The 15,032-nt window shown below is 38.5% G+C and overlaps 1 protein-coding gene across 4 annotated transcripts in view; it reads right to left on the reverse strand.

Moving 5' to 3' along the window:
- Nucleotides 1–15,032, reverse strand: part of HECW1 (HECT, C2 and WW domain containing E3 ubiquitin protein ligase 1) — a 266,543-nt gene that overhangs the window by 148,334 nt on the left and 103,177 nt on the right. For all 4 annotated transcript variants that reach the window (XM_079302438.1, XM_079302440.1, XM_079302441.1 and 1 more), the window contains exon 3: nt 12,256–12,363. In XM_079302438.1, coding sequence (XP_079158564.1) covers nt 12,256–12,363 — 108 coding nt within the window. The remainder of the gene's footprint in view (nt 1–12,255; nt 12,364–15,032) is intronic.

The following is a 15,032-nucleotide window of genomic DNA, read 5'->3' on the forward strand; positions in this document are numbered from 1 at the left end:
AAGTATTATTTGACATTTCACTGCATCTCAAATGCAACAAATTTATGAAATTTAGAAAAAGAAATAGATCTGCTAAAGCAAAACCAGATTCTATTTTCCACACTAAAAAATGTAGATGGGCTAGTTCAGAGGCAGAAACTTTTATCTTTGTACATATTATATATATATAAAAGGCTTTCACTGAGTCATTTTCTAAGAGAAGAAAGCACAATATGAGATTTTAAATTTGTTGTAGAAGCTCAGCACGCTTCATAGAGAAGTAATTACAGAGGTGCCTGCTAGCAGTGCTACTGTTAAGGCTGTGTCAGGGGGTTCATTATTAACCCAGTTTTCATGGTTTCACACCTCAGTTAGAACACATCCATGTGATGGCCTTAAACTACCATAAAAAAAGTTATCCCACTAGCAGTTTATTTAGTTGGTTTTTCTTCTTGTAAAAATGCAAAGGGAAAAGGGAACTATATTAAATTTTCATGCTTTTCTATAAATATACACTGGGGAAAGAGTTAATAATTTAACCAGCAAATTCTGACACCTCTGGCTGAAATCCTTACCATGTTTAAATTAACAGCTAGTTCTCTTGACTACTGAAGGACAGGATTTCAGTCTGAATTCTGGAGAAGTTTAGATCCTGCTATCCACTGAGCTGCTCAGCAAGACCAAGTGCCTTCTCCTGTTTAATCTGTCTCTTTCTTAAGCCTGTTCTATCTGCAATATAATGTGAATTAGCTCAAATCCCACTGAAAGACATGGGTGTACATTCATTACATTCGTGCACTGTCACACTTCTCACTGTTCTGAGCATTGCTAAGTGTTTCTGATATAACTGGAGAAAGGATCTTTTGAAAGAGATGTTCTAGGTAACATCTGGATGTTAACTTCTGGATGGCTGCTCACATATGTTGAAAGACACACGCTGCACAAACCAGCAATGGTTTAATCCCTGTGCCCTCCCCAGACACAGTCACCACCTGTGTTGTGTGACACACACAGCACAGCCCACTAGGGACAAAAGAGCTTTGCTCTGCTACTGGGTACAAGGGGGACTTAACAAACAATACTGACAGTCTTGTCAACGTTTTTCAAAAAGGACCATCTTCTGCAACACAGTTGAAAACTGGCAGACTTTCCAGGATAAGGCTTTAAACTAAGATTTTAGCTTGAATTGACTCTGCCTGTGAACCCTCTACCTTTCTGAGGTAGAAATCATGGGAAATTTGGTTGATCTGCTCCATTGCCTCCTACTCTTTGGCAAAGGGAGTCAACATACTTGCAGCTGAGATGCCTCCTGGCTAAGTTTCCTTTTATTTCTCTCAAACATTAAAGAAAAATTTGAATGGAAAAGCAGCATGAATCCACATAAAAATTGCCTCTGCACCAGAATGTGATAAACCAAAAAACCAAGTCAGAGGCTTTCTCACAACTGTCCCCCCCACCCCCGACATTTTAAGTTTCTGTGTAATGCCAGCTGATTCAGCCCCAAATATTTGCTTGCATTAGCTAGTCTACTAACATATCAGGGTCCTTAGAAACAACACACAGAGATGATCTGAACTACCAGGCTTGGAGCAAGCAATCCAGCAAATAAAACTGAGTACAAATCAGCCACTCCAAAAAAGGTGTGGTGGTGGCTCTTGACTCTGCCAACACAGACAACTAACTGAGGTAGCACCATCTTAAGCACCACAGCTGACTCTGCTATGGCTGTCCCTGAACTGAGCCCCTAGAATCCAACTTACCACTATCTACCTTTTCTTTTACATTTTCACCTTAATACAAAACAGGCTTATGGTGAGTTCTCCAAAATATAAGGAGGACACAGGGAAAAGAAGAAAATCAAGGATAAAGACGAAGTATGCTGGTATCAAAATATATTACTCGTTTTTGTGACATGGCGTGCATAAGACATCAAGCTGCTCACAGAGGGAAAAGAAAATGGTGTCTCTATTAGCCATGAAGATTTAGGACTCCTCACAGGAAGCTAATAAAGCTTACCATAATATCCTGTAAACAGGAAAACATTTGAAAGCCTGAATCCACATTCATTCTAATTATAAACACCACTTATATGTAAATCATGAAATCCTAGCAAGTAGAGGGAAGCAAAGTGTTTTGTCACTCCCCATGGCCATAAGATATCACAGTGAGAAACCAAAAAGAGAAAATATTTTTTCTTAGTGTTCTCTTAGTGAGCATGGCTGGCTAATTCTACCACCGTATAACATCTTATCAACAGGAAAAAGAAAAAGACACTTCCTGGGGGTCTTGGGCTAACACAGACTGTGGAGGTCCAAAGGTAAAAATAAATGTTAGTTAATACATCTCAGGAGGCAAGGAGAATTCCTTCTTGTAAAACAAAATCTTACTAATGCATTTATATTTGGTTTAAAATATATGATTTCACCCCTAGATCTGGTCTAGCAATCAAGCATGGAGATTAATCTAATTCAGTGTAGGTATATAACATTTGGAAAATCTGCTGTCCAAGTGTTGCCTGGCAATTCAAGGAGATTAATCACATGCCAGCTGGAGCAACCCAGGACCAACAGATTATGAAGTGATATTTTTCCTTCAGGAAGTACTGCTAGTCAGCTTGCATAAACAGCAAGTTAGTAGGAAAACAAACCAAGACTGAAATCTCTGCAAGCCCATGATAGACCTCAAAGTGTTCCAAATAGGTTTAACATAATGGAGTAGAAAAGATAATTAGAACTGCATTCACACACCTATAATACCTGTGTTAGACAATGGAAGTATTAAGAAACTTTTCTGTTTGTAGACTGATTTTTTTGAGCCAGAGACAGGAGAGGGAGGTGTCTCAGAGATGTGGGCTGCATCAAAAGCTGCTTCACCTCCCAGAATCTGCCTGTTGAGTGGGACCCTCAGAAGCCTAAAGCTCTTGTCTGGAAAAGCTCTCTGGTACTCATCTGCATCAAAAGGATTGCACATTTATTCAGAGTCCTTTTTCACCCTTGTGCTTGCACTCTCTACGTTCCTGGTTTTGTACTTCTGCCATCCAGATGTCTGTGTCTGAAGGAACACTATTTGCAAATTCCAACAACCACATTCATAGCTCAAATTCTGATATACATGCATTGCTCACCTTGTTTCTAACCCCAGCTACACCTCACATTTGGAACACTGCAGCAATGTACTTTAAAATCAAATTCAATGTTGTTTCTTATGGTGTAAATGAATTTCTCTTTAAAAATATGCAATTTCTAGGGTTTTTAAAGTATTTCTTCTTTGGAAATATTTCCAATGAAAGGACATCATTGTTGAATTTTAAAGTATCTGAGAGACATGAATAAGAAATGGGTCAGGAAAAAAAAGAACAACTGAGAGGCCTAGAGAAAGATCATGTTTGAAAATTAAATGCAACTTTCTACTTTTAGATTTGGGGCCCAAGACACATTTACATTTAGAATCAGACAGCAGCAAGAGCAACCTGCTCTGGCCAGACAACCCAAGATCATTGAACAATAGTAAGAATATCTGTCTTACAGTGTGAAGGGATCACTGAAGGAAGCAAGATTATCAATACATGCAGCCTAACCATGCAAAGCTGCCTCAAAATGGCCCCAGAGTGAGAAGCAATCAGATCTGTAGCTCTTACTCTCAGGAGTGAGTCTAGAGCTACAAGTGAGAGATGACAGCTCACCATAGGTGAGTAAACAAGTCACTTCCCCACATTTCTGCTTCTGATTGCTTCAGAAGTGACCAAGTACCTGCCAGGCACAAAAGCTCTGATGCCAGGGAAAGGGAAGGGTTTGGAATAAACATTGCTGTCTACTCTTAGAAGTCTCACTGTAGCAGTGAGTGTTTTTGGTAAAGGAGACTTTAAAAAAATCCACAGGCAGGACAACATTTAATGAGAGAATCTATAATGAAATTAACATAGATAATTTAGTGAAAGGGGGAAAACAGAAAGAAACATCCTAATGGAAATTTAATTAAGTAAACAATTACAGCAAAACTATCTATTTTGAGGTTGATAGTGGTTTTTTGTTTTGCTTCGTTTTTAATTGTAAAAAGCTATTAGTACAGAGATATAGGAGGAAATTATACCTGCTACTGATTGGTTAAAGTGAACATCTGAAGTATTGAAAGGGTTGCACAAGAGTTTGAAAATATAAAACATGATTTGTCTGAGGCCCTGAAGATCCTATTACCAATATCAAAGACCTTGCAGAACGATGTTTCTGCTGGGCAGAAGTGTTTGAACCCTGCAAGGAGATCCTAATTAATCCCTGCTGAATTCATCCCTTCCATTCTCTGAGGAAGTCTATTCCAGGTACAGATGATGTTCTTGACATATGGAAGTCCCTACAGCAGGATACTGTGGCCCAGGAGTAAGGTAACAACAGGGCTAGATTCACTGGCTAGTTAACGAGAAAAAACAATTATCAAAAGGTTTCCTGCATCACAGGTGCACTATTTCAGAAGCAGGAGGAGTTACTATAGCACTACAACACAGATGTAATTCTGCCTTCCTCATGGAAGGCAAAGTAAGTTCTGTCTGTTGAACAAAGCTATCCAAACACTGCTGTATGAGTTGAATAAATATTGCTATAACTACCAGAAGGCATAAGAAACAGAGTGGCTGCCTGAAATCAATAAGATAGCAGGGTTACAAAAAAGTTTCTGAATGAGGTGAAGGGATTTATCTCCCTTTATATGGAGATCTTCCTGTGTCCTGCTGGGAATCTAAGAAGAGCTCTTGAGATGCTTCACTACTGCAGAGAGATATATAAAATCTTTTGTAAAAGAAAGCATGAAGGTGTGAAGCAAACTCTCTGCCTCTATAAATAGAAAAGAAAAATTATCTTTAATACTTCCAGTTCTGTTGTGATCCATACTTTCACGGTATGCTTTAACAGAATTACAAAAAAAACCCCCACAGCTGTAAAATTCTCCAAAATTAGAAATGGTAAATTATTAACACTGATCTACTGAATGCAGCACTTTCATATTATGATTTATTTATTAAGAAAACTGAAGCAAACCTCAGTACCTTGACACTCTTTCAAAATAAATATGACCTTTTGACGCCTGTGCTGATACCCTTCCAATTACAGCTGCTTGACAATTCTATTGCATTTTTCTTCTGCTTTTCCACAAAATAAAACCACTTGGGCCAAAGCCTGCACCAGACAATCTGCACGTGGTGCCATCTGGGGCTGATGGCACATGCAAGAATTGCATGCAAGCAATTCCTACAGAATTCAGTGGCGTCTCACTTGGCTTGCAGCAGCTTCAGAAACACTGCCAATGAAATATCCAAGGGGAGAGCGTAGGGTACAATGGAGCAAAGAGAGATCAGTCTTCCAGCGCAATTCCACCAAATCCCTAGACAGCATTATCTGAAAATACTTTCCAGAATCATTTAACAGTGGCAAAGACTAACTGATGTGTGAGTTGGAGGTGACACTGTAATATCTTACTGCCAATAGTTGAAAGATCATCAATGACAAAATATCACTGAGTTATAGTGATCCATTGTAATAAAACATGTAACTTCAGCACCCATTGTGCAGAATACTGCACACCCAAAGCTCAAAGCAGCAGAACAATAGGTGTCACTTCACACATTCATCAGGCACTAGGTTAGATTAGAAAAAGACAGCTACTAGCTGCACTATTGTGTTTCAGGAATTTCTCTTAATTTCCTCAAGCTCATGATAGGTTCAATGGTATACTGGCTGATACCAGAGGTTAAGCACAAAACATACTGCATGTGCAGGAGTTCTGAATTTAAAGCAAGTACAATGCAGCTGAAGATACTGCTGGAAGACCAAAATGAACACATTTGTGAACCCACACTTTCAAAATTTGGCACCTACAGTTAGATTCCTCCAGACTTGAACTAAAATTTCAGTTAAATGTTACTGCATCTTTTTGACCACTTCTTTGGGAACTGGACGATGTCCAGCCTCTGAAGCATCAATACAATGTCTGTGCTTGTTTAAGTGGCTGGGAAGGGTCCATATAAGCTGTGCTCTCTGGGACACAGGGATCTAGTGCTTAGTGAAGATAGACTTGCTCTGACATCGATGCCTAAAATCAGGCATTATTTCTCATTCAAAGCTTCCTGAAACTCCTATTACCAACCTGTCAAAATTCTCACCCCAGTCTTAGCTTTGTGCAAGCAAAGTCCTTGTAATTTCTTTAAGCACTGCCATGAAAAACAGGGGGCAGGTAGTGCGGGGACCAGCAAGGTGCCCCAGCATGGTGTCACCAAGCATAGATGCTGCAACAGAGACATCTCCTTTCCTGTGTGAGAATGAAAACACAAACAGTTGTGATGTCCACACTCCAAACAAAATATCTCCAAGTGTCAAAACACTTTAAGAAAGGGAGAGAAAGACTGAAAAAACCCCAATTTGCAGACAAGTCTCTTGGTTAAGGTACCACAGTGAAACCATGCCAGAAACTGAGAAATCCTTGTGTGGATTGACCCACACTTCCATTTATGATAGGCTGCTGCCTACAATCCAGGCACAGACAGACTTTGTAAGGGGAGAATTAACAAGAAGTGCAAGAAAAAGGCAAAGATTAAAGGGCTGACCAAAGGACCCCAAGCACAGGGTTCTTAAAGAATCTCAACTTCTGGTTTCAGACTGTGCTCGTCTTCCCAAAGCTAAACTTGGGTTAAGTATGAATATTAAACTACTATCAGGATAACAGGCTGAGGAAAAATACAAGGAATTTAAAAACTGTGTGTAGGGTGGAAGACACCCAAACAGCATCAATAGATGTGCAAAGACATGAAGAGAAAGAACTGTAAAACAATGGTATGTCTTCCTTGGAGGACATGAAAGCAATAGTTACACCTTTTGGGGCACGTCTGTCTTATTCCTTCCTATCTGTTTTTTTCCCTGACACCTTTAATAATTTTGCTTTTGATTAATCTTCACACCGTTGAATATGCTTCTGTATTGCTCCAGTTTTTACTATCTGTGGACTCATGAAGGTTAAAGTCATGCAGCATAACTGTAGGTCATGATAAAAGTTATATCAGTTATAACAGCCTTAATCTGTATTTTCTCATGTACTCTTTCATGAAGTGAAGAATATATGATTTAGAGATATTGTGGCAATGAAAATGGAGACAGGAAATTATTTTAGTGGGCTGGACTTGTCAACAATCTGTCCATAAAAAGGAAAAATTTGTAAATACTCTAGCTTCATTAAACCTTTTATTGACATGAATGTCCCTCATTTATTTGGAAATATTCAAGTCTGGAACATCCTTCACTTATTTGTACGTTGAAGGCAACTTTATATCAGCTTTCTAAAGATATATTTTCTAGCAAGACCCCCAGATGAAAGGGCTGATTGCCAGTTTGGGGACATTTCTCTAAATACTCTGTATATGCACACATATACAGCACATATAAACACACAGAATATACATCTTCTATCTGAAGATATACTACCAGGATCTCTCAGATATCTGATTTTAGCTGCACCTTTTTTTAACCATTATTTCCCTTCTAGTCAACTGGAATAAATGTCTGTTATTTCTGCTTTCTACAAGGGCTTGTCATCCATCTTTGTTATTAAAAACTCAGCCACAACAACAGCAACAAATTTAACCAAACAACTGCTCCATAAGTTTTCAAACAAAAATGCAACACAGATACAGGCTACCCTTGGAAGTGGTTCTTAGCTGTCAGGTAGTGAACAATCTTTAGAGAGGCCAGTAGATTAGGGGGGATCCCAGCTATATGGCTGTCTTCAGTGTAATTCTAAATAGTGTCAAAACTTTACTCATCATTGTAAGGATATGCCAGTTTGATACAATCTTTATAGGGTGCTGCTGCAACACACCTCAGTGAAATGCTCTCTTGGATACCCTCTCTCTGTACTGCTGTGTAAACCAAAATTGTGCCAGAAATTGCAGTGCAGCACAGCAGATTTCCTTTCCTGGAAAGCCCATTATAGGCTGCTTCTTTCACTGCAGTGCCCTCCAAGCCTTAACACAAGGTTCACATCCCTACTGGCATAAAGCCTCTCTTCACTCCCTCTTCCTCCCCTCAAATTCAGACCAGTTCATGGCCACAGTGGGTGGTTACTGTTCATCATTGACTGTCAGAAAAACCCAAATATTCAGACTTCTGCAGAAATGCAAAACTGGCTGTAGTACAACATTGCCTCTGCAGCTGTTGGGCTTTTTGTTTGCTGAATATTAATAGGAGATGAGTTCTGTTTTGCTGATATTTGGAAGCAATTCTCTCTCTGGCTCCTACCAATGACATATCTATCTGGCAACATTGTGTTGCAAGTTTGTGACATGCAAAGTGCTAAGGCATACCCTTCTCTGGGAAAGGTACTAGTCCTTTTCAAGGTGAAAAAGTAGATTGCTAAAATAAATGCAAACGTTAAACATCCGTGGTATCTGAAAATGCTGCACAGTACATGTTAAGAAATTATGTGTATTTTGAAAACTGACAGGGCTTTGTAGATGGTCTTAAATCAAGCTATTAGCACATTCAAAAGCAACACATATTTTGCCCAAGTACTCCTAAAGCACAGAAGCATGTTCCAAAAAGAGTAAACAATCTTGCTTTGTTGTTGAACTCACAGAAAGCATTTTCTTAACTGGTGAGATTTTAAATATACCTGAAAGAAAGACCTCTTAAAGATTCTGATGGGGCAATCCACTGACAATAGCATGGAAGTATAGCTTCAAAAACAGAGCAGCATCTGAAACTGCAGAATTTCAGTTTTATAAAAGAAGTGCAATTAAGGTAGAAAATGGTTTAAATTTCTTTCCACGTCTTCCTTTGTACTCTCCACTCCTAGTGCACTTTTACAAATATCTCACAATATATTAGTAGTTTCTTCTGCCCCTGTGCACAATTTCTCTCTAGTGTGATCCTGTAGGTTGGTGGATTTAGCCAGTAATTATCTTACAACTGTGCTTGACAGATTTCATTGTGATAATCTGCTGCCATGAAGAAAATAACTATCAGAGGCTTTTCCCTTCACTCATTCCTATTCCAGGTTCCTGCCCATTGCATACAAGTTACTATTTGCAGTTATAATATGTCAGCAATCTGCTAAGTACCTAAAGAGTGGGTTTATGTATAATGACTACAGGTTACATAATTAGAGCATCATATCTCATTTGCTTGTTAATTTTCAAAAAATGCAGGAAAGAAAGGATAAATAACTGTGGAATGTTATGGATTTGAACAAAATGCTCCTAAACATATTACATATGCCTCCATAGTCAAAATACAGAAATTAGTAATAATCCTCTATTTATTTGACCTCAGTTCTAATGCGTCTTTTTTCATATTAATAGGAATTATACTGTTGCAAATCAGCTGGTCTTTAATATCACTGATTTTTGGCAGTCCTGCAGTCTAACTGTTGATGACAGAAAAACTTTGGCTTCTGAGGTTGACAGGATGATTCCCATGGTCTCCCTATAATGAGCCTCAAACAATAGCACCATCAAATATATTTAACCTTTAATATTTCAAGGCCAGGGTACAAACCAATCTGCATGAGGTACTTGAAATTCTTGAGAAATTTAAATTCTCTATGTAAGGTTGATTCTTTATTTGGCCATACACTGATCTCCCCTTTATCACAGCTCCAGGATAAACATGCGATTTGTACCACAGTATTTTCTGAAGAAATTTGTAGTCGATAGCCAATGTTAACTCATGTGGTAAAAAGGTACCAAAGTATGAATAGTTACAGGAAAAGCAAAAGCAGAAATTAAGAGCCTTTATCAGCAAGCTACTCTGTTTTATTGAGAATTATTGCTATAATAAGGAAGACTTCAATCAATAGTAAATTAAGCAGATTATAACAATGTATGGCAAAACAAAATGGATACCTCAAAAATAAATTACCACACCTTAGCTACATTTTTTAGCTGAGTTTTATTTTGATAACCAGTATCTCTTATCCCTGCAAATGTTATGCTATGCAACATAAGAGGGAGATACTATCTCTGTCCAAAAAATAAAAGTCTAAAGGAAGATGATTTACACCACCCTCTTTGGATAGAAAATACACAAGGTTTTCAGACACTGCAGTTTGTAATATTAAAATTTAATCAACTGCAAAGCTGTGTGTTTTCATATGTAAGTCTCAGCAATGGCCAGGAATGCTGATATATGAAACCAGCATACATAAAGATTCTTCACTGCTTTATCTTCCCACTTAAGTAGTCAAGTGGCTCTCAGAGTATCTGCATCCTTTGGTATTTACTACTGCCTACTCCATTTTCTCATATTTTTATTCCGGACAGGGCTATGATTTGTCTTTGATGAGCACACTGGTACAAAATCTCAGGGCTGACAGTCACAACCTAATGGCAGCAGTATAACAAATTACCAAGAGGGAGCAACTCATCAAGCATGGGCTGCCCAACTGTGGTGCAGTACAACTTAGTTCCAAGCATCAATGAAGGATGGTTATGCTAATTTGCATTTTCTAACAGTAGGGCAAGTGAAGAATGTACATGCAATCAATTAACAACAGCTACTCTATCTCAGCTAATGAGGGCAACCTATTAAACTGACATAATTCATTGTGCACTTGAGCCTTTAATGAAAAGTGGCCCACCTAAAGAGGCTATCTCCTAAGCATTTCTCATGTTGCCTCTTTGTTTCGTATTGTGGATTAGCCAAGAAAGCTACCAGCACTCCTGTCACAATTCTGCCCGTCCTCCATAATCCAAGGTACTGAAGTATCTTTAAATACCCAGTCTGGGTTTTTTTTAATCTCCTTCCTGCAGTTCTTTAACGGCTAAAAGAAAGTATGATCAGTCTCATGAATTTGCAACCACGGCTCAAAGCCTCTGCAAAGTAGAACCTGCTTTAAAGGTTAGATCCTGTAATAAATTTCTGCCCCCAAACCAGGATAACTGAAAAAACCTGATATTCTTATTTGTTAAACAGTTTCCCATCTATGTATTTTTCAAAACACCGGATATAAACATCCTGTATGTCCTGTAGAAATTTCAGCAGGTCCCTAAATTCTTTAGAACAACATTCTCAGTTTAACACTAGGAATTACATTCCATCAGCATACTTCATACTGCAAAGAGAGAACCTATTTCTAGGACTGAGCATCTGTAAAATGCTTGCATGTAGCATCCTCGATGATACCAGATATTTAAGATCAAAGTCATAGATTGGTCAAGCACAACTCATGTCCTTTACAAACCCTTTAAAATATAGGTTATATGAAAGATTCCTTTGACTGCTCCCAAATGTAGACAGTCTTAGACAGATATACCTATCAAGCAATTTATAAATGCTTTTACTAAAATTCTGAATTTTGAGGAGGCTAAGGCAGACTATTGGAAATACACAATTCAATTGAAAAACTGAAATTGCTTCAGTTGCTACTCTTCTTCATGCTTAACTCCTCCTTAAGGATGTTTGTAGCTCTTTCACCACAGATGTTTTGCTATAGATTTCAGTCCAGTATTTTGAGTGCCCTATTTCTATCCAAAGATGATCATAAATTGCATTTACACCAACACATGGCAAATCTTTGAAAAGAAGGAGGATTTGAATGGTCAGGGAGATGGGACAATCATGGCTGGAAATATTAACTTGCTGTATAAGGAATCTTGTACTTTGCAGAAACAAATCCAGTATTTCTGTATTTTCACTGGTAAGAGGGTGGAAAGATTTATACTGCATTGCATCAAATGCCCTGGTTAAAATATTAATATAATGAGGAGCAACTAATTTAAAATCAATGTACCTTGCTGCAACTACATACAGTTACACTTTTATTAGTGTAGATGATAATCAGAACTCGACCCTTTCAACTTCTGAATTCACCTGAATCTGTTAGAAGCCAGATGCATTATGAAGTTTTCCAATTAAAAGCCAATATGATTCTTCCTGGAATGATATTATGCCCCGGACTTCCTGTTTTCCTTAAAACCACATTCAAGTTAATGCAGCTCATTACCAATGATATAGTCCAAATAACGGCAAATTGAGTAAAATGCATATACATAACTTTATTTAAAAAAAAAAACAAACCAGTAATTAAGTCTTCATGCCCACAAAATTTGTTTGCAGAAACTGTGGGTTACTATTTCACCAAGTGTTTCAGTTTCTATTAAAACATTCAGCGATTTTGGTAACATTTTTGGCCTTTCCTAAGGGACATTTTTGGCAAAAGAAGATCATGAAATCAACAGTAACAGCTGAATTATCGTTCAGGCGTGATTGAATTAAATCAGAGCAGAAATGGTAAAATACTTACGCTCCACAAAGTAAGAGCTGGCATCTATCTTCCAAATAATTTGACCACGGTGAGAGCCATTGACGCCACGGTTCTTGTAGTCCAAAAAGTTTTCTGACAAAACCTCATCTATAAACAAAGAAGATTGGTCTCAGTAAGTGCCTGTTATGACAACAGAGAGTCAGGCAAAAATACACCTTTGGCTTGGCAGAACATCCTAGAGCTACTAGTGAGCTTGGCATGATATGTTGAGAAATCAGATTTATCATTCATTTTTTAGTATTTAAAAGTTCAACCAACGCAGCTGAAGCAGCAACCCAGGATGGGCTGGGCCATGGGCTCATTGCTTCAGTGATATGAAATGGATTTCATATCTGTGCTCTGACAAAGCAAAAGCCACAATCTCTACCTGCAGAGACCAGTCAGCAACGTCCTGGGTTTTTCCTTTTAATGATAACAACAGTTTTAATTTTAACAGAGATTTGTACAAATGTGCTTTAACCAACCCAGCCTTGCTTGCTATGGAAGAAGTCCTGGGTGGGTGCTGAGACCCAGTTCTGAAGACAATTATGTTAATTATTAGTTCCATTAAAAGTGAGAAATAATGTGAACCACTCAATCTGACATTAAAATACTTCCATTGTAAATGCTCTGAAGAATTGGCTTTGTTTCAAGGAGAAAACCAAGATAATGCCATACAACAAGGGACACTGTGCCTGAGGACACAGGGATGGTGTGACCAACTGCAGAACAGAAGAGTCCAACAGACAAAGTTGATAAACCCAAAGACTATTACAATAGTTTAATAAAGGAGACTAAATTGAAGGAAACTACACTTTCCCTGAAAGAAGAAAGAAGCCAACAGATGCCAATATTGTCCCACTGGCTTTACATAGTCATTCTCTCAAAGGAGGAAGGTGAGTGAGTACCAGCACTGAACTCTTTGGTATTATTCTCATGAGGGATTACAACAGAAATCCTTCTAATGAGGTCATTAACAATTGCAATGGATAATTATAAATAGCAATGCTATCTACAATAAATTTTCCCTTTGCTGACTTGCTAACTGTCAGGAATTATTTCACCAGCTGTGTTTCATGCTCTGTTTTGAAGTGCATCTCTGATGAAATCCTTCAATAGCAAAACCCCATGGTATGATTTCTGTTATCACTTTGTACCTTATAGTTGGTTGCATCATCTTTTAAATTCCAAATTATATATATCTAAAAAAAGCAGGTAAGTATACAACTGTTACTCTCAGAGCATTAGTTTGATACGGAAAACACTTTATACTTAAAGGTGGACATATACTGAAATGTTACACTGAGCTAGAGCCTGGGAACTCTGCCTAGCTCTCATCCTGATGGGGCAGAGAGAGTTCCAGCATGCTGCTCACTGGCTTCACCACTTGTGATGTTTATTTGTCATATTTAATGTCTGTAAGCTGCTGGAGATGCTCCAACACCTGCCATGTTGTGATGATACATGGGTAATTACTGTCCCTCAAGATATACTGTTTACAAAATTCCATGCTTGCTTAAGGAGGCTTAATTGAGCTGGCATTTTAGGCCAGAGTTTAGTGGCACAGAGATCCCAGAATCAGCTTTAAAATACTGTGTTCATAGTTAGTATCTGTGGGGACCAGCTGGCACTTCCACTGTTGCTGCTTCCCGCAGCTGGCACAAAGGCAGCATGAACTCTGCCATACATAATCCCTCTAATTTGACAGAGATGTTGACATATGCCCATATCCAAACTAAATCACATCCCTATGGCAAGCTGAGCCAATGGGGATGACTTCAGAAAACCCTTTCCTCTATTTTGTTGAAAAGGTGTAGGAAGCCTGGAAAACCAGGCTGAGAAGAAGGGCCACTGTCCATCTGCATGTCCAAGGTGGAAGACAACAGGAAGGGAAGGACAAGCAAGCCAGTCTATGGTTACAGCTGACAGGTGAGACCACAGGAAACCTGGAACAAGCTGCTCCCACTGAGTAACACCTGCACACTGCCTCCTGCCATGGAGGCTAGAGACAGGGGCATGTGGGAAGCATCCAGACAAGAGCAGGTCCCCTGGGAAGGGATGGAGTGAGTCACGTGCACATAGCTCATGGACAGTGGCCACTGATGGAATACAGGCTCAGACATCAGAAAGGATAATTTAATATGAGTTTATGGAGCTCTGCAATACCTGAACAGGGGCAGTGAAACCTTTAAATATAAAACAAATTTGTATACAAAACGTATTTACAAATGCCATGATTTAGAAATCCAGTATGTAGGTTGTTCTCACAGTTTTAACTCTGTCTCTTTTGAAAGAGGTATGTCCCTAATTCCAAAGAAATGAAAATTATTTTTAGTCTTATAGAAATTTATGTTCATTGGGATTTTTAAGCCATAAAATTTTTATCTCTAGAAGAATACATTCAGGTCCAAAAGGCAAGTCTTGCTCTTTCTGTTTTTGAAGGCATGTATTTTAGGAAGGTGAAAGGTAAGAAAGAAATAACCTCTGGCAAGTTAAAAATAGCAGTAATTGAAACTCGTCAGGAGGCTGGAATGTATGAATATGCCTGGTCGACCTGTTTTAATTGGCAAGTAACACTATTCCAGGCATGCTATTCCCTGAACAATCACATTATGTATGTAGCACATTGACAAAGAAAATTGTGCATGTGAAATGCAATACTGCTTAGTGCACTGTGTGCATATGTATGTACATGTATTTATCAACATTCATGCCATAGGTAAGAAAATAGATGGTATAGTATGCTAAGAAGAAAGAGTACCTGCAAAGGAAGACTA

This window comes from Erithacus rubecula, assembly GCF_903797595.1.
Source record: "Erithacus rubecula genome assembly, chromosome: 3".
Classification (NCBI taxonomy): domain Eukaryota; kingdom Metazoa; phylum Chordata; class Aves; order Passeriformes; family Muscicapidae; genus Erithacus; species Erithacus rubecula.